The sequence below is a fragment of the Oreochromis aureus genome, linkage group 5 (genome assembly GCF_013358895.1).
Source record: "Oreochromis aureus strain Israel breed Guangdong linkage group 5, ZZ_aureus, whole genome shotgun sequence".
NCBI lineage: Eukaryota > Metazoa > Chordata > Actinopteri > Cichliformes > Cichlidae > Oreochromis > Oreochromis aureus.
In genome coordinates, this window is record NC_052946.1 from 33,789,356 (window position 1) to 33,814,469 (window position 25,114).

Below are 25,114 nucleotides of genomic sequence, written 5' to 3' on the forward strand. Positions count from 1 at the left end.
AACTTTCAACAACAGAATATATTTGGAAAGACTTTTTTTTTTTTTAGGTACTCAAGTAGGAACATGTTGCCGACCTTTATTATTATCCTCATATCTGGAATTCTTTACAGCTCAGTGATATCCAACAATTTCATCAACATTTTGGTCTCAGAAGTAAAAAAAAAGAAAAAAAGAACAATAAAACAAATCTCTCACAACATTGCCAAACATTGTGGTAAAGGGTTGTTTCACAACGAACCGCAAAGGGCAGATATGTTCAGCCACACCGTCTCTCACAGCCGGTGTCGTGCTTTTAAAAGCTGATAAAACCACAGCTGTAATATTAAATTAATGTTGCTACGTCTGCTGTGACACACCTGTGCTGTCTGTTGTGAATTAACCCTTAGAAACAACTAAACAAGTTCATCTGACCAATAAAACTGGGAGAGAACTTTCAATCCAAAGAACATCTTCAAGCACAGGATAAATCCCAACATTTGTAAAAATAAGGCTATGCAAATCACTCGCTTCAACAGACTTCATTGCAGCTTTTACGTGTCGCCTCATCACACGACCCAGTGTCTATCTATCATCAGTTCACCAACACATGAATCTGTGCGCACTCACTGTCAGTGTAGTGTGTGTGTGTGTGTGTGCGTGTGTGTGTGTGTGCGTGCGAGAGAGAGAGTGAGAGAGAGAATGTGGGAGCGAGCTTTGCGCATCAGAGGAATGTCAGAAGACAAACAAAGCTCTCTAAGACACTGCGAGGGGATGAACGGCAGGGGGCTTCAGGCTCCGCGTCACCAGCTGTTGTGGTTCTGAGCTCGGGCTTTGGCAGAAGCACAGTGGCCATTAGTGCCATTTTCTCCCTTAGAGGGATGAGGGGAGGTCTTGAAGCCTTCTGTTGGCGAGGCTGACTCATCTTCAGAGCTGCTCTCTATGTCGCTGCGGACATCATTGCACACCTAGGAGACGCAGAGTATGACGTTAATGTTAAAAAATTAATTACAAACACCACAGCAGACTGAAAGTAGGCCATTCTGTGTAATTTGTGAAGGTGATGGTTTTAGCAACTTATTAACAAGGACACTATGCAGTTTTTAAATTATTTCATTTTAGAACCTGGACGAGAAAATGTTAACCAAGGCTTCATGGCGATATGTGAAAAAGTAATCACACAGTAAACCTAATAAATGTAGTTCTTTCTCAGAAGAGCAGAAAAACCAATCAAGCATTTGTGATAACTGGTAATGAGTCTTTCACATTGCTGTGGATGAATTTTGGCTTTCTTGTCGTTGTCATTTTTATTTAATCCCCCCCCCAGCCACATTGAAGAGTTTTTGAGCATGAACGCCCTGTTTAAGGTCACATCAAACACTTCAACTTGGCCTCTTCAAAACATCACATTTGAATTGTTGTTGTTGTTTTTTAAAGACATTCAGAGGTGGACTTAATGGTGTGTTTCTGATTAATGTCCTGCTGCATAACACGAGCTTCGGGGCACGAAATGGCTTTGTGACCCTTTCCAGACAGATGTCTGTAACTTTGTTGCTCATCAGTTTGGCCTGCTTCACTTTGTCACAGAGGTTCTATTTAAGTGATTTCTTGATTCAGGAGGTTTGGCATTAATCAGGCCTGGGTGCGACTAGTGAAACTGAACTCCGCTTCTAAAATAATTTGGGATTTATCACAGTTAATTAATGATTTACTAAAGACTGACAGTTACTTTTTCACTTGGGGTCAGGTAGGTTTGGATACAAGCTATTTTCTAAATGAAATGATCATTTGTAAAAGTGCATTTTGTGTTTGTCTGGGTTATCTTTGTCTGATATTAAAACATCACCATCAGACATGTAAGCAAGCCATTTTCACACAAGGTAGGACAAATACAGTGGAAAACTTTGAGCTGTCTTCGCCTATTTCTGATGGAAACAGGAACTTCTAATCAGCATCGCCGATGACTTATATTACTACTAAGTGCCTCTTCTATTTCATTTACATTGATATATTTACAATATTTCTAAAAGCGCTTCCTTTTTATTAACATTTACAGAAAAAACATACATGTATTTCAAAGCACTTTTTCGGAAACACGTCCAAAATTTTGTTGGCCAACAAGTGCACAACATTTCCACAAAAGCTCATCTTGTTTATTACTCTGACGTTTCCTCCATATCGGACGCAAAACGGATGCTGCACCTTTGACAAATGAGGTTAGGGAACTCGCATCAATGCAGACACGGTGGTGGAGGGCTTTACTACCCACTTCTACTTACAGTTAGTTTGTTTGAAAGAGGAAATAATTACAGGAACTTTTCACATAAATGTGCAAATGGTGTGAGCAGGCGTAGGGAGAGGGTCTTGGAACGTGGCCTCACGCTTTAGACTCACAGCAAGTAACAAACGACAAATTAAAGAGTTATGAGAAGATGCTTCATGTTACTGGAAACCGCAGTTATATTATACTCACAACATTTGCCACAAGGTGGTGCTGTGGGACAATTTCAACACCGTCCTCACTAATGAGAAACAGTGGGACATACCTGACATTCATAACACTCTTACCACATTGCTTATCATTTACTCTCCTCTTACTGTTGGCTTCAAATTCAGTGTAACGTCTAATGAAAATCTACTGCAGCTACTACGAGTCTTTATGCAAACAAATAGGACAGAGGATTTGTGAAAGAAATCACGGCACAGGGAGTGAACAGAAACTTACAGCCAAACACAGAGAAGTTGTCAAGCAGACAGAGCAGACGCAGAGAAGCAAGAGAGCAGCGGAGGAGGGCTCATTGGACAAAGATAGACAGAAAGACAGGATCTCCCTCTCTCATTCCAGAGGGAGAGGAAGCAAACTGCGTCTGCAGAGAGAATGGGACACAGTCAGGGATGGAGGGAAAAAAGACAAGAGGCAGCAAAGGCGTTACCAAAAATAGCCGTGGTGTCATCTTGTACAAACATTCTGTAATCACAGGCAGATGTCTGATTGGCACTATTATCCATTTCATGATCTCTGTTGCTCATCTAACACATCTACCTGTGAGCTGCAAAGCTCTGAAAAGCACTTGTTGATGTCAACATTTGTAATTAGCAGTTAGGGAGGAACAGATGTGACGCGACTTTTGTTCATCTTTGCTAACACACCAAACACAAATGTAATAAAAATATAAACTTGCAGCCCAGGGTGTGTCAACTATAGTGAAGTGAAACTAGCAGGTGTTCATACCACATTACAAAAATCATTCTACCAGGTGACAAATACACTTTGTGTTCCTCTTGTGCAGGAAGTGTTTGATGCGTTGCATACAAAGCCCAATTTGATGATTTTCATTATCGACTGGCCTGCTTTTAATTAAATGAAAATGTCAGGGAATAGTGCAAAGTACACATTCAGAAGTCATGAGCAATATAAAAACATACATTAACTGTTAAGGCAAACACCTAATCGGCCAATCACATGGCAGCATGTACACATGGTCAAGTGTGAGCAATAGAATAAAAAAAAAAAAAAAGATGATTTAAGTGACTTTGAACGTGCCATTGTTGTTACAGAAACTGACGATCTACTTGGATTTACCCACATAACCATGTCTAGGGTTTGCAGTGAATATTCAGAAAGAGAAAAGATCCAGTGAGTGGCAGTTCTTTGGGCAAAACTTCACTGTTGATGTCAGAGGTCATAAGAGAATGGGCAGAGTACAAAAACTCACATAACCACTAGTTAGAAGCAAGGTATGCAGAAGAGCATCCCTGAACACAGCACACATCACACCATGAAACAGATGGGCTGCAGAAGACCACACCCAGTGTCACTCCTGTAAAAACAGGACACTGAGGCTACAGTTCATACAGACTCACCAAAACGGAACAAAAGAAGACTGAAAAAATGTTGCCTGTCTGATGTGTCTCGATTTCTGCTGCAACATTCAAGTGGTCAGCATGAAAGCATTATTCCATCCTGCTCTGTATCAATGGTTCAAGCTGCTGCTGGTGGTACAATGGTGCTTTGTGTAATGACACTTTGTACTCCTTATAACTAACTGAGCATTTAAAGCAACAGACCACCTGAGTATTGTTGCTCACCATGTCCATCCCTTTATGACTACAGTGTAGCATCATGTGATGGCTCCTTCCAGCAGGACAGCGCATCACATCCCAAAACCCAAATGATCTGAAATCAGTTTCTTGAATATAAAAATGATTTCATTGTACTTCACAGCCTTCACAGTCACCAGGATCTCAATTCAGTAGCGCACCTTTTGGATGGGGTGGAACATTGTGGAATATTGACATGCTATCATGAACCAAAATCTCTGAGAAATGTTTTCAGCACCTTGTTGAATCTGTGCCATGAAGAATTAAGACAGTTCTGAAGGCAAAGGGTGGTTACTAACCAACTGTACATAATAAAGTGTCCAATGAATGTGAATGAGTGAATCTTGACATCATTATAATAGCTTGAATTGGAGATTTTCTTTAGTCAAAACAAATAGTTCCTGACAGCTGAACTCTCCTTGTGACCCACCTTGCCTCGCAGGATGGCTTTGATGGCTATACGGGCTATGAGGTAGGACCAGATGATATGCAGCACTTGGAGGACCAGAAGTAAAACGTTGAAGAGCCACCAGGACGGATATGGCCCGACTATGGCCCAGCTCTCAAACATAGTAGAGTTCAGGACCCTGTTTGAAGGAGGAGATAAACAGGCGTATGTGTGAAGACTTGCTATGTTATAGTCCCAGAAAAAATAAGTTTAACCAGCACTCTTTAAACGAGTCTTACTTTAACATACAGAGTGGAATCCCGACCTGCAAGCCAAAAGCAGCCATGCAAGCGAGTAACACAGATCTACGGTAATGTCACTTGAGTGGTCTGTGAGGTCATGTCTTCCTTTACATCCACTTGAGTGACAACAGGTTGTCAACAGACCCACCTCCCCAGCACAGGTATGGATTTCAGCACAGGTAGCTGCAGCGGCAACACTAGCTTTATCACTCATCCACACCAAGACACTGAATATAGCTGCTCAGGTTACTTTTGCCAGTGATAGGTTCCCTATTGTCTGTAGGACTGTCTCTCTTTCTGGAAGTTGAGCTGCAACATCCAGGTCTCTGCCGAGGAAAAGCAGGCATCCAAACATGTCCCTAAATGTAAACGCCAGCACTGATCTTGGTGTTCTGGGTCAGAGGTAAAGCCAGTGAATCTTTAAGACGTCTTGAAAAAGGATTCATCTGATCTATAACAGTGCTGCTACCTGTTTCAGATTATAATTTTATTTAAACAGGAGCACATGGCATTTTTTTCTTTATTCTTAGGTCAGCAGAAATACATTTAAGCACTGCAGATTAAGTGTAGGCTGCATGTTTCTGACCAGTGTGAATGGCAGCTGTCAGATAGGTCACAGCCGATCAGGTGACAACAGATTATGCTCTTCTTCTTTTCTTTTTTTTTAAATTTAAGAGCTGTTTACAAGACCAAAATACAAACATAACCTTCCCAATGCACAAGAGGTAGATGAAAAGAAAAAAGCTAAAATCTATAACCATCTATAGCTATTCATTGTGCTGGTGTACTTACCATATTGGATATATAACAAGTCGTGTGATAAAGAATGCCACGCTAAAGACGATGAAGAGGATGTCACACAAGCGCTGGTACTTGGCATAGTTGGCCATTTTGGCTGCCTATTGAAACACACACACACAAAAAAGCAAACAGCAGAAATAAAGCATTATAATACGTTCTGTGCTATATCACAGCACACATCAGACAAGAAGATGTTACCAAAAGCAGAAGTTGGTTCCAGTTCATCTCCATTGTTTAGAGACCCAGCCGACGATAAGCAAAAAGTCTGGTAAACAATAAATATCCTTTGGGGAAACCACTGAATGGAAAAGCCAAGGCTGCTCAATTACCATTGGCAGTTGTATCTTACTCCCTTTACCATAATAAGTTTCTATGTGTCCCGACCATTTCATCGTGATTCCTGCTGCGTGTCATATGTGCTTTCAATTGGCAGGAGCTCGCAGCTCATCTAAAATATTGCAGTTTGCATTGTAAATTGTATAAATATGTACACAGCCATTGCAGCTCAGATGATTTTGGTATATATTTTGCATATCTTTTATTTTTATTCTATTTCTTTTAGTCTGCTTAGGGTAGTTCCTTGTAATTGTTTATATTGCTTTCAAATGATCATTTATTCTGTTCATCCATTTTATATGTGCAATTTTTTCTTGTCCACAACATCTGTTGTGGACAGCAAAGGAATAATTTCTTTGTACAGGAAAATATATTTTACTGTGCATGTGACAATAAAACTTTGAAACTCTGCCAGGACAGTGAAACCAAACCAGCAGCAGGTGGCGATTTGAAGAGTTTCCAGAGAATTAACATGTACAGGATGCAAAACAGCAAAGAAAAAAAACTGCTTACTGACACCAGCGTGTGTAACTGACCTCTAGCAGGAAGTCAGAGGCGTCGTGGACGCACAGCACGAGGCTCCCCACTCGCGCCATGTTGTTGACGTAAGAAAAGCTGATCAGGCTGACTGTAGCGAGGTGATGGATGAACATGATCAGGAAGTCCTAAAAAATAAGTAAAGAAAAGAGGAAAGTCAGAGCACTGTATATGCATCTGTGTGCCTACCACTTCCATACTGAACTGTCTCAACTACCTTCGAATGAATTTTGTGCCTGCACTCATGCCACATTTGGGTTGAACTACAGTCCCTCTGGTAACCATTGAACTTCAGCCAATACAATCATTAGGTCAGTATTTGAAGTTGTATTTCATGTCTGTAAGCAGACTAAGTACCGTAAGTTTAAATGTTTGCAACAAAGGCAATACACATGATTATGCAGCATGTAATGTCGTCATGAATCTAAAACATAGTAAACAAATGTAAACACTAAAGGGGCAAACAGTCAAGCCATTGAATGTGGACCTATTACGCCCCTTTCTAACGCCCTATTTTCACCCTTAACCTGTACTAGAATATTTCTGCACAGTTAATGCCTCAAATTATTTCTTATTCTTTGCATAGCAGGTTAGTCAGGCTGAGATGACCATATTAAAGATTTCCTCTCTCACCAACACAAAATTTTAGAGAGAAGAAAGTCAAAATAAACACTAAAAGCAACCCAAAAACCTCAGTCATATTTTATATTTTTATATATGATGGAAAAGAAGGGCATGCATAACATTAAGCTGTGATCGCCTATGAAAAATAATAGCAAATAAACACAACTAAATGTCACTAAAGTGCTTCAGGATGTCCATGAGTCTGGCAAATTAACAGAACATAAATCACTCTACTTTCAGGAAAGTCATCTATAAGTGGTGTAGATTTCAAACAAAGGCCAGTTTGTCCAAAAGCAGCCGTCCTGAAAAAAATGCAACTTAACGACAAATCATTTAATGCCAAAAGCAATCTCCAACAGAAACTTCATTTCAATCATAGAATCAGCAGGTAACTCGTGCAGTGGTTGGTGTCAATGTGTTTGTCTGTAAACTGAAATAGAAGTTTCCAGGCTGGAGAGAAAGAAAGAAAAAAAGGCTTTGATGTCCACTGTAGTTTGCCAGTCAACATACTGGCAAATTCCAGGCCTGCTGGCATAATGTCGTCTGAACTGAGTAATCAAAGATAGAGGTTTGGCATCAGTGATGGCAGATGTGTTTGGTGCAGACCAAAGAAAGCTTTTAAAAAGAAACCCAATACCAACTGTGAAACTGAAGTGGAAATGTTACGGTTTGCGGCTGTGCATTGTTTCCTGAGAAAGCAGGTAGCTTGCAGTCACTGATTAAACTTTTTGTAAATCACATCAAATCTCATTATATTTCAAAAGACAATGAGATAAACACAACAGGAGTGGTAGTGGTGGTTGTAGGGACTGAACAATAAACTGTGAGGGGTTTGAAATGTGGAGGACACACAAGAAAACCCACAAAAATGTTGCAATGTAATGTCAAAAGTGCACAATTGACTACAAAGTGTTAATGCTACTTTCTGAGCACAGCAGAATTTCAGTGATGCATGATTGGTGGGATCAACTACGTGTTTTTGATCATTTTTGTTACCTTCAACACAACAATTTAAAAAAAGAAAGAAAGAAAGAAAGAAAGAAAGAAAGAAAGAAAGAAAGAAAGAAAGAAAGAAAGAAAGAAAGAAAGAAAGAAAGAAAGAAAGAAAGAAAGAAAGAAAGAAAGAAAGAAAGAAAGAAAGAAAGAAAGAAAGAAAGAAAGAAAGAAAGAAAGAAAGAAAGAAAGAAAGAAAGAAAGAAAGAAAGAAAAAGAAACTGTCAGACGTGGATATCATACAAATACAAAGGCCAGAGCTTGTTTCAGTTCAAAGAAAACAAAGACCTCTCAGGCTGGGCCTCAGAAGGCCAAAGGTAAATATAGTAAAGTGTAGTATCTGGAGCAGCTGCAAGTAAAGACAGTTAAAACTCAACTAAACTGAAATGTGACTCAATGGCAGTGGCATCCAATCAGCAAGACTTGGACAAAAAGAGAAGATGCAGGTAAAATATTAACAAAACGCACGCACGCACACACACATAAGACTAATGCTAAAGCAGAAAACATGCATCTGACAATCAGGACGTCTAGGCTTTAGCAGCAGACTGCAGGGGTGGATAGACAGATGCACTGATAGCCTGTTAAACCTCAGCACCAATGTGATTTACGTGTCAGATACCATTAGCATACAGTGCTAACATCTCCTGCCAGTGGGACATTAAACTATTATCTCAGATTGTTCTGACAGGCCCTAAAACCTTTAATCTGCTAAGTCCCTTTTGCTTGTTTGGAAAATCCTTTAGCGTAAATATTCACACAATATTTTTCTGATATGAAGCAAAAATAGAGCAAAGGATGAGAAAAACCTGGTGGAATTTTCGATGTGAATAAAAAGCCATTTAACTTGATGAGCACAAATCCAGTGAAGCAATCACCTGAGTGGAAGCAAATATGGTTAATTAAATTAACAGGTTAGGAAATTTGGAAGCTGCTTAATTAAAACACTTGCCAGGCATTTGTTGCATAGAAAGAAAAAAAAAGTAAGACATTAAAGGAAAGCACCAACAGCTGTAACAAACACAACCTCTCATACACTGCGTTTCTGTGGAACTTCTGTCATTCTAACAGACTTAGGCCTGCTCTAGCCTGCAATCACATGACAGTGGGCGCCCTCGTGCTGAAAATGCAAGGAATTCAGACTGAACAGCATCAGCTTCACCCTTCCCCCTCCCCCCCAAAAAAATATAACACATGTGACTGCCCTTAATTAAAACTGAAGAGTTTTTTGTTTTGTTTTTTGGTTAATAAAGCAAAGTCACAATTAAGGTTTAATGTTATGTGCATAGATGTGAAAAACCCTGCATCACATACACACCCATTCTCATTTTCTCTGCCAAATGAGGAACAAAAGACATATTGACCAATGTTTAACGGAAAGTTGCAGCTGTGGAGTATCTGTTGCGATCTGATCTACCAAACACATGATTGGTGTTCCCCTCACCTTCCTTTTAATGTCGGTGAACTGGGAGAACATGAGCGACCAGTAGAAGGCCAGTTCTGTCACATAGTAGTGATAAAGACCTGAAGTCATAGCCTAAGGAGAGAGAGAAAGAGAGAAAGCAGAGGAAGGTTTGAATGACTTTTACTTTATTTTAAAGTGCCGGTTTTAAAACTCTTCTAGAGACCGACATAATGTCACCACTTGTTGGAGTGTTGCAAAACATCACAATACACATTGTGATCTTTGCCTAGTGAATCAGAATGATGTCATTAATGTTGCAATATTGCGTGAGGCTGTGCTTTCCAGTGAACCGCTTCCTGCCACACATAGTGCAAACCAAAGTTAATAAAGTTTTTGTATTTCCTAATTTTTTCTTATCTTTCTTTTTTTTTTTGAGCTTGCATATTCCACTTATTTATTCTTTTAACTTGTTCAGCTTCATTATTAGTTTTAATCTTTTTACTTACTGCTTTATGAAGGCTGTCTGTTAGGGGAGCATTACTTGGAAGTTCAGAAAAAGGTAATCCAATTTAATCAAAGCACTTTTGATGGGATCTGACTCAAAGTCAATATCTCAATGCAGATTTGCAACAAAGCCTGATCAGACAGGTTGCGATAAAAAACTTAAACCACATTTTCTGCACATTTTTATTTTATCATGGTAACTTTACAACAGTGTTTTGGTTATTTTTACGAGAGTTAACTAAAAATTCTTCTCATATTGAAAACTACAATACAATGCTAGATTTATTGGTGACTGATAAATTCAGTTACAAACATGTGTGATAAAAGTGCCTGAGATGTAAAGCATTAAAAAAAAAGTGTCATGCATTCACTTTTTTGTATTTGATGTTGTTCAATAAAAGTGTATGACAAATGTTCTTAATTTATTTTAAATGACAATCAACACATCAGTGCCTGTAAAATTTGTGAGGTTCATTCAGTACATTTAAAATATTTCAGAATATTTTAAAAATCAGGCCAGCCAACAAGAACAGAAGATTATAGTATAGCATCCTTCCTGTTAAAAGGGAGTTTTTCCTTTCCACTATGGCCAAAGTGTTTGCTTATAGGGGGTCATATGATTGTTGGGTTTTTCTCTGTATGTATTATTGTAGGGTCAAACTTACAATATAAAGTGCCTTGAGGCGACTGTTGTTGTGATTTGGCGCAGTGTAAATAAAATTGAATTGAACTGAATTATTATTAGCTTTAATCTCAGCATAATATAGGGCTATCAACAGGAAAGCAATGTCTGTGAGCTATTAATAGTAGTCAGGCTGCTTTTTATGACACATTATTGTGTACCGAAGATCAGGAAGTGAAGTAAGAGCAAACAGATACTGATAATGCTTCTGCTGTGACAGTCGGAGAGGGGAAAAAAAAGTCAACATTAGCTACTTATCTGCACATGGCTATCTGTGCATCAGTTTATTTAGTACACCTGTTCACAGAACACCGAGTACAGTCCAATCACCAAGAAATAAATAGTTTATTCTTCATTTGGTTGCTTCAATTTGGGAATTACTGTTATGGTTAACACTGCTTGTTTAATGGACTTTAAGGAATTATTAGAGATACAACATACCTGGTAGGGGTAACCGTACCAACAATGCCGTGTATCCCACATCCAAGGGGACTAAAATCAAGTAAAGACAAAAGCACATTATTTTATCCAAACATTGCCAATACCATTATATACACTGACTTATAACATAAATATCTAATAACATTGGTAACAAAACTGTTGTCACTGTATCCAAGCTTCATTTGTGGGTGTGCTCACCTGCCACAGAAACTGGAACCCATATGTAAATATACACAAATAAAATGTAAATCTCCACCTAGAAGTACGAGAAGAAATTGACCATTTTAACCAAAAATCACAGAACAACAAATGTAAAATAATGCTGAGTATTAGAATGCACGCTCTCTACTCCTATTCCAGTGTAACCTGATCCTGAATCTAAATGTAAATTTAAATCCAAGTCAAAACAAGAAAAAGACCTTGAAGGACCAGGCAAATAAAAAGATCTAATCAAATCAAATAACCAAATTTAAAAAACAAAAAACAAAAAAAACTACTGGGACATACGCACACCATCACACGTCATCAACACAAAAACAAATCCACAGTTTACTTGAGCCTGCAGAAAGGTTAAAGGTGAGCACAATAGGAGTTAACCTACATGCTCTCGCAGAACTTAGTGTGTGTACTGGGTTTGTCTTGGTTCCTGCGGTGTCTGAACCAACGCTGGACCTTTCGCACCTCCCAGTCCAGCTGCTTGGACAGGCCATCCAGATGGCGAGAGTCTGGATTCTGTCATGAGAACAAAGAAAAAATAAATAAACAGGAAACCCGAGGGAAATAAAATATGCTTGGTTATTTTAGAAATCCAGCCTGTGTATTATTGCTTTGTTAATAAACAACAACTTGAGGTTAAAATTTTGAGACTTCTTATCAAACTGAGATCATATCAAAATATTAGATATTTAAACATTTGTCAAAAGTTGTAAGAGCTAGTAGGAAAAACGGCAAGCTGCTACATGATCAGGTGGAGTTTAACTGCATCCACCCAGAGCACGCAAGTTCTGCACTGTCTGCTTGTGGAGTTATTTACAGAAAGGGAAACAAAAATGCTGGAGAAATGTTTCCGCTTAACTCCTGCATCTGATGACAGACAGGTATTGTATTGGCTTTGCTGAGTGTAGAGATGGCACGATACCACTTTTTTATGTCCGATACCGATATCATAAATTTGGATATCTGCCGATACCGATATGAATCCGATATAGTGTGTTTTTTAATCAATAAAACTGTTTTTTTTAATATCTTGCTGCTTTTTGTATAAGTTCATACTCAAGTTAAAAAAAAAAACAAAAAAACCCCACTAAAGCTATTCAGTTATACCTGTATGCAAAATATACACTGCACCCAAAATATTTCATAGTTCAGCAATACTGATCAATCTAATGAACTTAAACCTACTTCATCCTCCTTATTCTGCTATTTTAAAGAGTAAGCAACCTAACTAATAGGGTTCTAAAACTCCCAGCCAAAAACAAAAAAACAAAAAAAAATAGGGAACCCCCCACCCTCCACCTCATGATGCTTAATCGACGTAATCAACTTTAATTTGATGCAGTGTGAAAAAAAAATGCACAGAAAAATTATTTTTCAAGAATAATTAAATAGATTCAACATCTTTCTTCAAAAGAATTGCAGACTGCACAGATCGTACCATCCCAAAGGAAAAAGTAGTATAGCTTACTAGGGTATATTAGACTTAACAGTTACTATATACAGTAATGGACTTCTATACATTTTACATCAGATTAAAACTTTGGGTGTAAGATTCGGATAATTATTTATTAAAAGCTAGACATTTTTAATGAGAATAAGAAAGAAAAGTATGTCTTTGTGCCCCCTTTTCCCTGTTAATGCCCTATCGGCCCCCCTGGCTAAACTTTGCTAGACCCGGCCCTGCACAGTTACCAGCCGTCAGCTACGTAGAAAAGGATCCTGGTCTAGAAAGTAATATTAAATAAATTCTAACAACAGTTTATCAAGCTTAAACGTGCTGCTGTTGTTCAGCCGCTGGTTTCCTCTTTCTGGCGCGAAGTGGGCAATAAACAAGAGAGACGGACTCGCGACAGAAAAGCCGATCAGCTGATCATTGATCAGTTTCATGATTGAAGTAGCAACAGGAGAGGGAGGGGGAGAGAATGAGAGGCAGTCGCTCCATATATCGGTTAAGCTTAACGCGGGAATGCTTTATAAACATTCAGAGATGAACTTACACACTTGCTTTAACTTCTCTCTGGGATAACTTCCTCGGAGATGAAATGTCGGATTGCTAGCGAGGCTACAAATACACACAGCCGCTCTGTCACGTGACGCATACTGCTCCGATGTGCTACGGTTTTGAGCCGAGTTACGCCATGTTGCAAGTTTTGTGAGGTGCTTTTTTGATATTTAATTGATCGGATTACATTTTTTATTTCCCTCCGATATCCGATCCAGTAATTTACGTCAGTATCGGACCGATACTGATACGTAATATCGGATCTCTAGTTGAGTGTACAATACAATTGTCAATATTGGAATTTACATCATGATAGCATATAATTTGTGAACATATGGTATAGGGAAAAAAAGCTGATAATTTTAACATGTTTTCCAACTATGTTTGAAATAGTTACAACAGCAACCGTTTCTTTAATTCCAGGATTGGGCAATTAATTTTTCCAACATGTTACATGAGAGACTGGGACTATTGTGTAAGGGCCACAGCAATAAGGTTACAAAGAAATGAAATTGATACTGATCAGAATCAGAGTTACTTCTCAGTGTGGCTATTAAAACTTATGTGCTTAGTATAAGACCTTTTAAGTTCCAATCTCGAGTGCAAACATTGGCTGTTTTTCTTTTTGCATAAGCACTTATTTATATCAAAACTATTACCTTTTCTTATTTTTTTCATTTATTTGGGTGAAAATAACCAATTAGTGATGACAAAAAAATATGTAAGAACAAAATTCTTACATAAGCAGAGTCTAAACAGAGATTTTAATGAATCAACACTAAATGAATAAACAGAGTAAAGCTGATGTTTATGTCAGCAGTTTCTTTGGGCAGAATACCAGTAGTAATCACATGCGAGAAAAGAGGATTTTTCTGAAATCTTTAACACACCCCACCACACAGAAAGGCAAACATGACTGTATTATGTCAGCCTTTGAGTTAAATCTTAATTCAGTGGATTTTGTGTCTCGAGGCACTTTTGATATTAACACACCAAACTGTGTGCAGTCACGTGTCCGTCTTGATTTGATAGATAACGTGAATGAACTCAGGCATAATATCTAAGAGCACTGATGCTTGTGCACAAAAATGTTTAATAGAGTGAAATAAGTCATGCAAACCTTTGTGATGGATGTAAACACTTTTTCCAGCACTGCATTGGGCTGAGCTCTTCTTCCAACACCCTGATGAATGTGGAGACTTCGGGCACAGGGACTGGCAATAAATCTGTGACAGCGACGAGAGATGGAAAGTCACTTTCTGTTGCTAAGGCATGCACGCAAGCTATTTAAGATAAGACATACATGGTAATTCTGGCAGGATTTTTAAGTATCTTTCAATCCTTTGTCAGACAGTATCTTTCCTCATGGTTTAACACGGAGAAACACAGCATGTAATCTGTGACATTTGTACATTTTCTTTTTCCAGTAAGAGTTTCAGTTTAGAGGGCTTTTGTTGTAGACAGCAAGTTTGGCAAACATACAATGCACAGCAGTCAGGCATCGGTTTATTTGGGTCAGCTTGTTTTCCCCACATACAGCTTCAGGTTCAGGGTAGGTTTGAATATATTCAAAAATAATTTACAAACAAATTCTCTATTTAGGCCAGCAGTCCATCTCTGCTGCGTGCCACGCAGATTCTGAGCCTGTGTGATCCCTGCCTGCAGATCTGTTCTGCGTTATGACTCAACTGTCACTTTTAGCGAGGAAAGAAACCACAAATGTCTGTCTAAATGCTAAAGTCATGCTGTGGCTCAACAGGCAAGGCAAACAGTTCACAGTGTCATATGCTGAGAGCAGGTTTAAATGTATTACTGCCTGTAATCACAAACAATTTCACAGGCCACTTGTTTTTTTATGCTGGCTGATTACTGTTCTGTGGAGGCTGTAATATGCATATTATCCATTAGAGCATGACAGATACATGCTGTAAGGTGATACCTACCCGTGGTAGTATATTGGTATCAACCTGGAGGTTTTATCATTTGTGCAGACATGCTCATACTGCAAGTGTAACCAGGCCCCCGGCAGGCTGTTCTACTGTGGGAATTTTGTGGGTGCAGATGGGCAAACGGGGAGTGACAGAGAGTGATATGAGTGTGGTGAGCACCTCAGCAATCCGGAAACAAAGGCACCTGTAGGCAATTGACAATTATTCCACAGGTTACTCTACAAAAGCCTGAGTTTTACTTCTGCTAGAGAGACCTTGATGTCTGAACGCTCTCTTTTTTTAATCATCTTGTCTCGAGTTGTAAACAGTAAATGAGTTTGGACATTTATAAGCTGAACATTTTAACTGTTGTCATCTTGGTGGAGGGGTGGGCGGTGACTGAATCCACAAACTCATCACAAAAGTGTTTCCAGAGGTGAGAAGTCATTTTCCCCACAGCCTTCTATAGGAATGGAAGACTTTTTGCAGTGACCTGCATCACCCCTGTGGTCCTCACTTTATTTTTCAGATCCTGAAGCTACTTCCCTTTTTTATACCGTCTATGTGGTAGACCAATCATTCATCTCTCAACCACGCTGAGCACGATTCGGTGCTTTCCCCACAGGTACAACCTGCATTACTTTCTTATCCTGCTCCTCCTCTCTGTAGTGAGAGCTGCGCTTACTGCACTTCCATTGTTCTGACTTGTCACACAGTATGTGGTAATGGCAGGTGGACAGTGCTACACTCACCTAGTGCAACTTTAAATCAACAGCTGCACAGTCTAGTAGCCGCAAAGGTCAAATTCTGATACTTGTCCAGATTGTGCAGCAGAAACAATGGGCTTAAACTATGTGTTTAAACTGTATTACTGACAAGCTTAAATCTAGACTGCTAAAATTACACCAGAACAATCCTGTGATTTGCAAACATGGATTTTCTTCTGTAATACAGAAAAAAAGAAGCAAAAAACATTCCACTCAAGACGATGTAGCAGTGAGTGTGGTGCCACAGTCATTTTCTAAGCTGCTTCTTCTGGGCTACATGTAGTGATGTTACAAGTTTATGTAAGGAAGCTTAAGATTCAAATCTCTATGTACATAAGCATATTCATATATTTTATTGTACGAGAGCTGTGAGTCACTTCAGCCTGTTGTTAAGGAGACAATTAACGACTACAGCCGGTGCCCTAGTGTAGCTGTACAAAAACACAAGATGTACAGTTCATGCCAGTGGTATTCTGTAAATTATCACAGTGTCACAAAGTCTGAAATATCATGTCCCACAAACACAACTTTAAGATACTGCGGTTTGAGGTAAACTGCTGAACTTTCCGCCAAGTAAACTTAGAGTATTGAAGGAGGTTTGGAAAAATGTAGTCAGTAAGAGATAAAAGAAAGTCTAAATATTTGTTTTGGTATAACGTTAATACTCTACATTTATTTCACAAGACTCTGGTATTTTTTTCCAGGAAGAATTTGTATTACTAAACCTATAAACTGTGCACATGGAGCAAACGAGAAACACAAATAAAAGCTTTAACACGAGTCACATGCACTGATTTTACAGAGCATCACATTTTCAGGAGAGATGGTCACTGGGGAAGCAATCGCACATGATGCAGTAGTATTTAATATTAGCTCCAGAAGGTCTGGACACGACTGTATCCTCCCACTGTTACTTTGGCAATGATTGTGTTACCCTATCAATGATATTGACATTCTTTTCTTTAAAAAAAAGAAAAAAAGAAACTATGAGTAAATTTAAGCCAATTTCCTTCTTTTAGAAAATATTTAATAGGACCTATTACTTTTTCTCATTGTCTGTCAAATATTTCGAATAGATGGACATATTAAACATGGCCAAAATTTCAAATAAAGAGGTCAGCATATGTGCAAAGCCAAAAGCTCTAAAAGCTATCACTTAGAAAGTTTTTTTCTACTGCTGGGTCTTTATGATGTCAGTGAGAGACAGATCTTAGAGAGTGGATCATCTCACAGAACTGTTGCGTTTATGGGTGGCTGCCAATCAGAAGACAGCTGGCTTAAAGATGTGGTTTAGGTGGGTCTGAATGACTGTTTTTTTTCCTAAAGAAAATGTGAGTTTGCCTGCTTTTATTTAACAAAATGTAACGTTTTTAATTAATAAACTTGTGGTAGTGAGGTCGCCAGAAAAAGTTTTATAGTAACTGCTTTAAAGGGAGGCAAGAAAGTTAACATGTTTTGTTTCAGACAGGATAACCTGAGGAACTGCTCTAAGACCAAGAATAAGATATATAGGGATTATTTTGAACTTTTAATCATGCAAAGCTACCTCAAGAGAGTCCAAGAACAAAAATGTAGAGCAGGATAGTGGCATGCTAGGTAAATATAATCAGACACTTGCAATATCATTTGTTATTTATGTAACTAAAAGAAAAGAGTTTATGCTGCTGTTTATCACTGTTGTAAAGACTTTCATGCATGCATACATTTGACCAATTAAGATCCAGGATTTATAATGCTTTATAATTCGATATGCACTCAACTCTTATCTTTACTCTATCCAGTATGCAAGAAGGTTTAGGTTTGATAATATAGATGCATTAAGATTAAGACATAAATCTCTGGTATACAAATAGGTTTTGTAAGTCCAAGTTTAGCAATACCAAACCAGACTGAATTGCAGTAAAATCCTCTACATGTTTAAACTTCTATTGTGCTGGCTGTGTACAGAGTGGTGGGAAACTGCAATTCATCACAAAATAGCCTGAGTGCCTTTGTGTTGCTTTATGAGTAACGCAAAAAAAGAAAAAAGAAAAAAGAAAAAGTTCTCACAAATCTAAAAATCAGTGTCTTTTGTCTAACATGAAACCACTCAAGCTTCTAGTCCTCCCTGTTTTTTTTTGTCTCCTTCCCTGTAAGAAACACAATTACCTCTCAGTACTTTGTTCTCCTTGTGCTAAAAATCACATTTAGTGAAGAGCAATGACAAGTATGCCGTTAGAGGTAGCTTGGTTATATAACTTACACAACACCATACAAAGTAGACAGTGTATTTAACCCATCTTCATAAAGTTAAAAGAAAACAAAGACATCTTTTAGATCCACATGTGGCTCTATAATAAAAAAAAATAGGTGGTTTTAAATGTCATTTCAGTTTCGCTTCACAAACTGAACATAATACTGAGAGTAAACTGGAGTGGCATGATGACTGTAAGACGCTGGTGCAAAAGAAAAAAACTAAATCCGAAGTACACCTACTTCCGCAGAGAAGTTTGACCGGACAGATGAGTTCCATGTGGCATGATGTTGTTAAACATTACTCAAGGCAGTCCACGTTTTACAGTGCACCTTGAGCATAAAACACTTTACAAGCAAAGGCAACATGCAGGGATCAGTGTTTGGCATTTTGATCAAATAAAAGCTCAGAGGTTGCACAGTGCTGAACGCGACAAAGTGTGCAGCTCTTAACTGACGCCAGAGTTAAGTGCCTACATTAGCTCTCTTGCAATCTCTATTAAACGGCTGCCCACTCAAAACGCGAGTTGATGTGTCACAGACACAAGCAACAACCACAAGGTTGTACTGGGCGCAACTGGTCCTTAAATTTATGATAAAAGAAAGCATGAATTAAAAAAATATTCATTCAAGTCTGAGCCTGCAGAGCTGGTCGTCAGACAACAGCAGTAGGAGGAGGGGAAAGCAGCAACATGTGTAAGCTAACCTATTTATGTTAAATGTCAAAACATGCCTGTTTCTACTCAGAAACTGACAACCTAACCAACACAAGGCCTGTTACCAGGAGACAGGCTTGGTGTGGTCTCTGTACTGAACAGCTGTGAAGGGAAGAGCACTGATCTACGTACCACCTTGACGCTGGCAAACCTTCCAGTGCCAGAGCGGAGGCTGAAGCACAGGCTAATTATAGCAGAGTACTCGACGCAATTGTGGCCTTCATTTGACTTGATTTTACAGCATGTGTTTTGAAACACAAATGACTTAACATGGAAGCATGACTTTGGGAAGAGACAAGGTTAGATTATGTAGTGAGGACATTGAACTCTCAACAAGGAGACTAACAGAGAATATAGAATAACAGAGTTTATGAGGACACAGCCCAAAGGAGCCACAGCAGATTAGGAAACCAGGTTTGGCTAATTATTATGCTATACACATCTCAGTTTGTAGTTTTAACACTGTTAACAACTCATGACATGGCCTACAATGGCTTGCACACGCAAAACTGCCTGCCTGCTCACATCTAGAAAATAAGCTCCAGTGGCAAAACAATGACTACGATCGAACAAGAATGAACTGGTCCAGAACGGGGGTGGGGGGGCTGTTACTGGGTTAGTCAGAGTGAGGCACTGCCTGGAGGCAAAAGACAAATCCTGCATATAACGTCATGAGAGAACCTAGCCTTTCGAGGACAAAGGCATATGCTTTTGAAGACAGTAACAGTAGAAGGTGAAATGTAAGATTTTGATATGTTATCTAATCGTTAGAGGATGTTATCAAATAATATTGTCTGATAAAACAGTAGGACTTATACATGGTGGAACAAGAAAGAGGTTTATTACCACAGATCCTGAGGGGCTTCTGATGCTAATCTATAACATGTTAAAAGAAAAAACAAAACACAATTTGCACCTTAAGTTAGATCAGTTTTAAATTCTGAGATCTGAAATTAACTTTGGCACCATGCTTTGTTCCAAGATCCACCTACACAGAGCTAAATTTGCTAAGACTTGCACCTATTATTTCCCTCTTTTGCATGGCAACAACAGCTAAGGTGAATGGGTTAAGTAGTATTTTGAGCTATCAAGCGTATGCTGAAATAACAATCATAACGTAAGCCTACTGACTTGTCGTTTTTTTGGTTGGATTAGGCTGAGTAACTCCTTGAAACGATAAAAATGAAAAAAAAAAAAAAAATTTGAGCTCACCCTCCAACAGTGACATAAGTGTACTCAACCTGTTTGTGAATCATGTGTGAGTGCAGTGCTCTGCATGCTACAAGCTTTGTTTCCTTTAGAAGAGTAGGAACTAAAGCTGTGATGTGCTTTTTTTCTTCTGATTAATAAATGAATGAGACAGTCACCCAGTAAATGCTCTCTGATAACATCACCCTGCATGAGGCTGTCGGAGGACACCTTCTCATCAGAGAGGGTCTGAGTAGCAGCTTTGGCACCTGAGACAGGTGGCTCAGTGCCATGTGCTTCTTATCGAACAGCTCAGCAGCTCCCCTTCACCACCTCCAATATCTGATTGCTCCTTATTTACAGGCACTTGACTACGTCAGAATTTAACCAGCCAAAGTTGAACACTTTGTTTCGAGATGTCCCTCAAAGTGTAAAGTGTAAACCCACCCCCTGAGTAGCAATAGTACTTACCTAACACTAACAGAAATAGTTCATATTATATTCGTCTGTCTGTTCTGGCTGTAATGTTAAGAAGATTCCCTTCTTTCCTGTGTGTTTCTATATGTCATGTGCACCAGCAGAGGTGTAGTTCTTGACGTCAGCATCTGTTTGTTGTTTGTTGTCACGCTACCTGCATTTCCCCCAAAACAACCAAGGTTTAAGTTTTTCAAGAGAAAGTTTAACCTTAAAATAATCTCTCTCCTAGGGGTAGCAGCACTGGTTTGAGTTACAGGAACTTGCATAATATTGTGTACCATTGATACACATTGACTATTCATAAAGTTTTTGCCTACACATATCAGGTCGAAGCAGCCCCAGAGCCTGGACTCTGGTGTCCATTTTTGCAAAGGCGATGTTCAGAGGGAATTTCAGACCGTCATGCTTTTGATGTCAGGGGACAGATTTGCTTAATCCCTCCGGGGTTTAGGCCTGCTGTAAAAACACATGGATGAACTCTTAACCTTCTGGAAATTTCTTGAGAAATACAGGTCCTTTAAAATACCTAAAGACAGCCATCTGAATAAAACTTACAGTAAACTTAGAATAAAAGTTTTTTTGTTTAGTCTTTTAAGATTATTTCAGGCTTTTTTTAATTTGTGCATTATCCTTTAATATACAATGCTTGTCTTGTGGTTCTGTGTCACTATAGAACTGGCACTGTTCATTTATTGAGCAAATAAAACCTGCAGCATGTGCAACAGCTGACCAAAAGAAACTAGGGATGGATGACGTAGTGCAAGGTTCTGGACAAACACATATAGAAACAATTGCCTGCTTTCAGCGCTTCCTGTGAACACCTGATATTTTGAGGTAGTTCATTATTGGTGCAAAACCAAAAACTGCATATACAGTTAAGCCGGGGTGTTTAATTTGACTTTTGGAATTCAATTACAAATTTTACTTCAAATTATAACATAATTGGGATGAAAAGATTACTTTTGCGTAAAATAACAGAACAATCATGTTAAACGATTAATGTCTTTCCAAAGTAATTGTGATTATTGCTTTTATCATAATTGAGCAGACCTACATACATTATGAAAAAAAAACCCAAAACTTTGTGGCAAATTTCTGTTGTCCAAAGAGGTTAAAACTCAAGCATATTTGAACAACTTTTTTGTTCCATAAACCTTTTTTTAACAAAACAAAACAGAAGTAATGTTTTACATAAAATAGGTTAAGTATAGAGGTAAGCACATGTGCCTCAGACATGAAAGTTGCCCAGTTTCTGCCTGGGAGGAGACACCAACCCAGCCTCAGGGGGTCACAAGCTACTACACCACTGGTCCCAAGCCCGGATAAATGGGAGGGTTGCGTCAGGAAGGGCATCTGGCACAAAATCTGTGCCAAATCAAACATGCAGATCCATCTGCTGTGGTGACCCCCTGGGAAATAAGGGAGCACTCGAAAGTAACTTCTAGGATTAGAGCAGAAAAAGGACAAACAAGCAATCATACATGTCCACATACATATGCAACACCAAGGCCAAACAGCTGTTTCATGTACTGTTTAAAAGCACTGAGCTTTATCCTCCTGTCGCTGCACAGTGAAAGTAGGAGAAGCGGTGCCAGAAACAGCTTATCCCACACCAACCAGATAACTGTTGTACAGTTTTCTTTGTTCATTATTTCCTCAGAAATATCAAAGTACTAGATCACACCTGTGATATTTTGTCCACAAGCTGATATCCTACATCTTTAACATTGTGAAAAACATAAGACAATTTTTTAATGAAGCAATGAAATAACACACGTGTTAAATAATCCTAGGTAATGAGTTTCCAAAACATGAATTTAGGGCTTTATCAGAGCTCATCTTCATGCCATTTCACTGAAGCAATGCCGTACTCACACTTCCACGACTGGTTTGTCAAGCCTGAGAAACCTTCCCCAACACATCGACTTCTAAACAAACCCTCCATCAAAACTTTCAATCAAACAACAAGTTGACATTTGTGAAACCGCCCTATCAGGTCAGTCCGTAGCACAGTTCAAAACTGAGCCTGTGGTTTTCCTGTTACCACTCAGGTCTGTCAGCCTTTGTGGCGGCAACTCAGATGAGAAACCAGTGAAGGATTCGTTTTCTTTACAACGCCTGAAAAAGGGTTTGTCAAACTTTATCTTCAATATCCCCTCTATCAACCATTTTCCAAAAAGACAGGCTAAACGACATAGCAAAGGAAACCACACAAAAACGGTTGAAATTAAGCAACTGTGAGATCTTTTAAAGGGGTCGGTACCTTTATGCCCTACCTGTAACAGCCAACACCTGTCATGGAAATGCCACATGCGGTCTTTTAAAAAACAATACATAAATCAGGATTAAAGCAGTAAACCTACACTTATCTTTACTTGAGGAAGAAGACCAGATATCTCAAGACAAGAACATCTCAACTATGTAGCAATAGTTAAACAATGAAAACCCATTGTTGTGCAGTGACAGAGTCAAATGCCTTCAAGACATCTCTGTTTAGTGTGTAGCGGGGCCTGCAGCTGGCTACTATCCAAAGGTACCAAACACCTGTGTGTGTTCCTTCTTCAATTATGCAGAATGAACAAAAGCACAACCCAACCATTTTACGGATGGTTCCTAATCACGTACTATGTGACGTGAAGATTTGCCGGTTTGATATGAAGCAGCGGACTAGCAGTGCGGTAGCTACACATTCTTCTTTACCCCCACAAGACAACTAAAAACGGACACACAAATTACTAAACAAGCTTCACCTGAGATGTTATTTTTGAAAAGGGAGTGTTCCAGCAAAATCACCATTGGTGAACTTTCCTCAGTGTTCCTCAGTGATCATGTTTAACCTTAAATTTGAAGTGAAAAGGGACAAGAAACCACAAAATAAAAGTGCAGTTGAGACAGCAGTTTGTGTGAAAGTTTGAGGCTGAGTCACTGACTACAACGAAATGGCTGTTTGGCGTGAGAAAAAGTTGGGAACCCGTGATTTAAAGAGAATGGTCCTCCCACTGCTAGCTTACACATCTTCCTGATGATGGGCACAGCATCCGTTAAAATTAACGTTTGGAGATTCTCCCCCCCCCCCTTTTAAAGAAGAAAAAACGCCATGAGCGGCAAATACGAACCTTTCAAAGAGTATCCTTACGACGAAAATTCCCAAAGCTAGCGGTAAGGCGGTAAACAAGTGTCCGGCTTTAGGATACTCCACCCCGGGAGCTGGGTTCTCCAGATCCGCCCATGTTACGTTGTGAGGGAGCCAGAACCTCTCGTTCCAAAACCAGGCTGAAAGAGCAGCCATATTTTCCCGCGTCCCTGTGCCCGCGCGGTTTGCAGCAAAGTATTTCTTGGCTCAAAGAAAAGATGTGTGAAACTTGTTGGATGTCTATTCTGCCCCCCCCGTGCTACTTCTGTATGCCGACTGACACACTCAACTTTACCGCAAAAGTGATAAAATTACCGTAAAACTAGCTACGCTTCCGGTTGGGGTTTTTCAAAATAAGGTTCATGACTACATAACGGTATAACGTTTCACCTACACAAATAAATTATTTGTCACCCTTCTTTTTTTTCTTTTCTTTTTTTTAAATAAATATTTGACTGAGTTAGAATTGTGGCCATAATAATTTTGTTACTTCTTTGTATAGCTGGAGATTGCTAACTTTATATTTTTAAAGGCAAACTATGAAGCGATCCTCACATCTGAACATGAACTGTTTTCACTTATTAAAAAGAAAGACAGACAGGAATTAAGACTGTCTTTTCATAAGTGACCTTTTTAATTTTGAGAGTTAAGAGTGGAGGTATGCTCTGGAAAGAAGAGAATCAAAGTTAGTAGAAGCAAGACAGAATACATGTGAAGCTTCAAGGAGCGCAGGTAGTGAAGTATACTACACTTAATACATGAATTACACCTTCTATGATTTATGGTTAGGAGAAGGTGACACTGACAAAAAGACAGGAGGTGACAGAGCTGAAAATGTTCACATTTTTGTTGGGAAATTAGAAATTAGTATATCAGAGGAACAGCTATGGTTAAAAGGTTTTGCAGATAATGCTAGAGAGATAAGGCTGAGATCGTCTGGATATGTGCAGAGGACGGATAGTGAATGGAGAAAATATGTTGAAGATTAAGCTGCCACATAGGAGGAAAAGAGGAAGACCTCAGAGGAGGTTCGTGGATTCAGTGAAGGAGGATGTGCAGAGGCTTGGTGTGACAGAAGAGACAGGAATTGCGATTTTTTTCCCTCCTCTCATGAGTGACATTTTAAATTTGCTGGCATAGATCACTCACTTAATTTCAAATGCAGGTTCCTGGATTTTATCTCTAACTTGACTCATATTGCTTGCCGAGCGGAATTGAGGAAGTGAAGCAAGTCCCTCCTCCCTCGCTGAAGGGATGGGCACATGTGTGAACGCATGGCATTCGTATCCTTTCATTTTAATTTCTAGAGCCTGACTTTCAGACGCACAGCTGCATATCAGAGTTGTGCTCATACAACTTGTGAGG

The 25,114-nt window shown here is 39.1% G+C and overlaps 1 protein-coding gene across 1 annotated transcript; it reads right to left on the minus strand.

Annotated features, from left to right (window-relative positions):
- On the minus strand, positions 1-24,065 carry cers5 (ceramide synthase 5). Its single transcript, XM_031738670.2, has 10 exons — positions 23,733-24,065; positions 14,429-14,534; positions 11,692-11,822; positions 11,289-11,346; positions 11,091-11,141; positions 9,503-9,595; positions 6,441-6,569; positions 5,560-5,666; positions 4,508-4,664; positions 1-944 (listed from the first exon to the last, which is right to left on the minus strand). Exons 1-10 carry the CDS (start codon positions 23,903-23,905, stop codon positions 780-782), a joined length of 1,170 nt encoding a protein of 389 aa, XP_031594530.1. The 5' UTR covers positions 23,906-24,065; the 3' UTR covers positions 1-779.
- Positions 24,066-25,114: the final 1,049 nt, after the last annotated feature.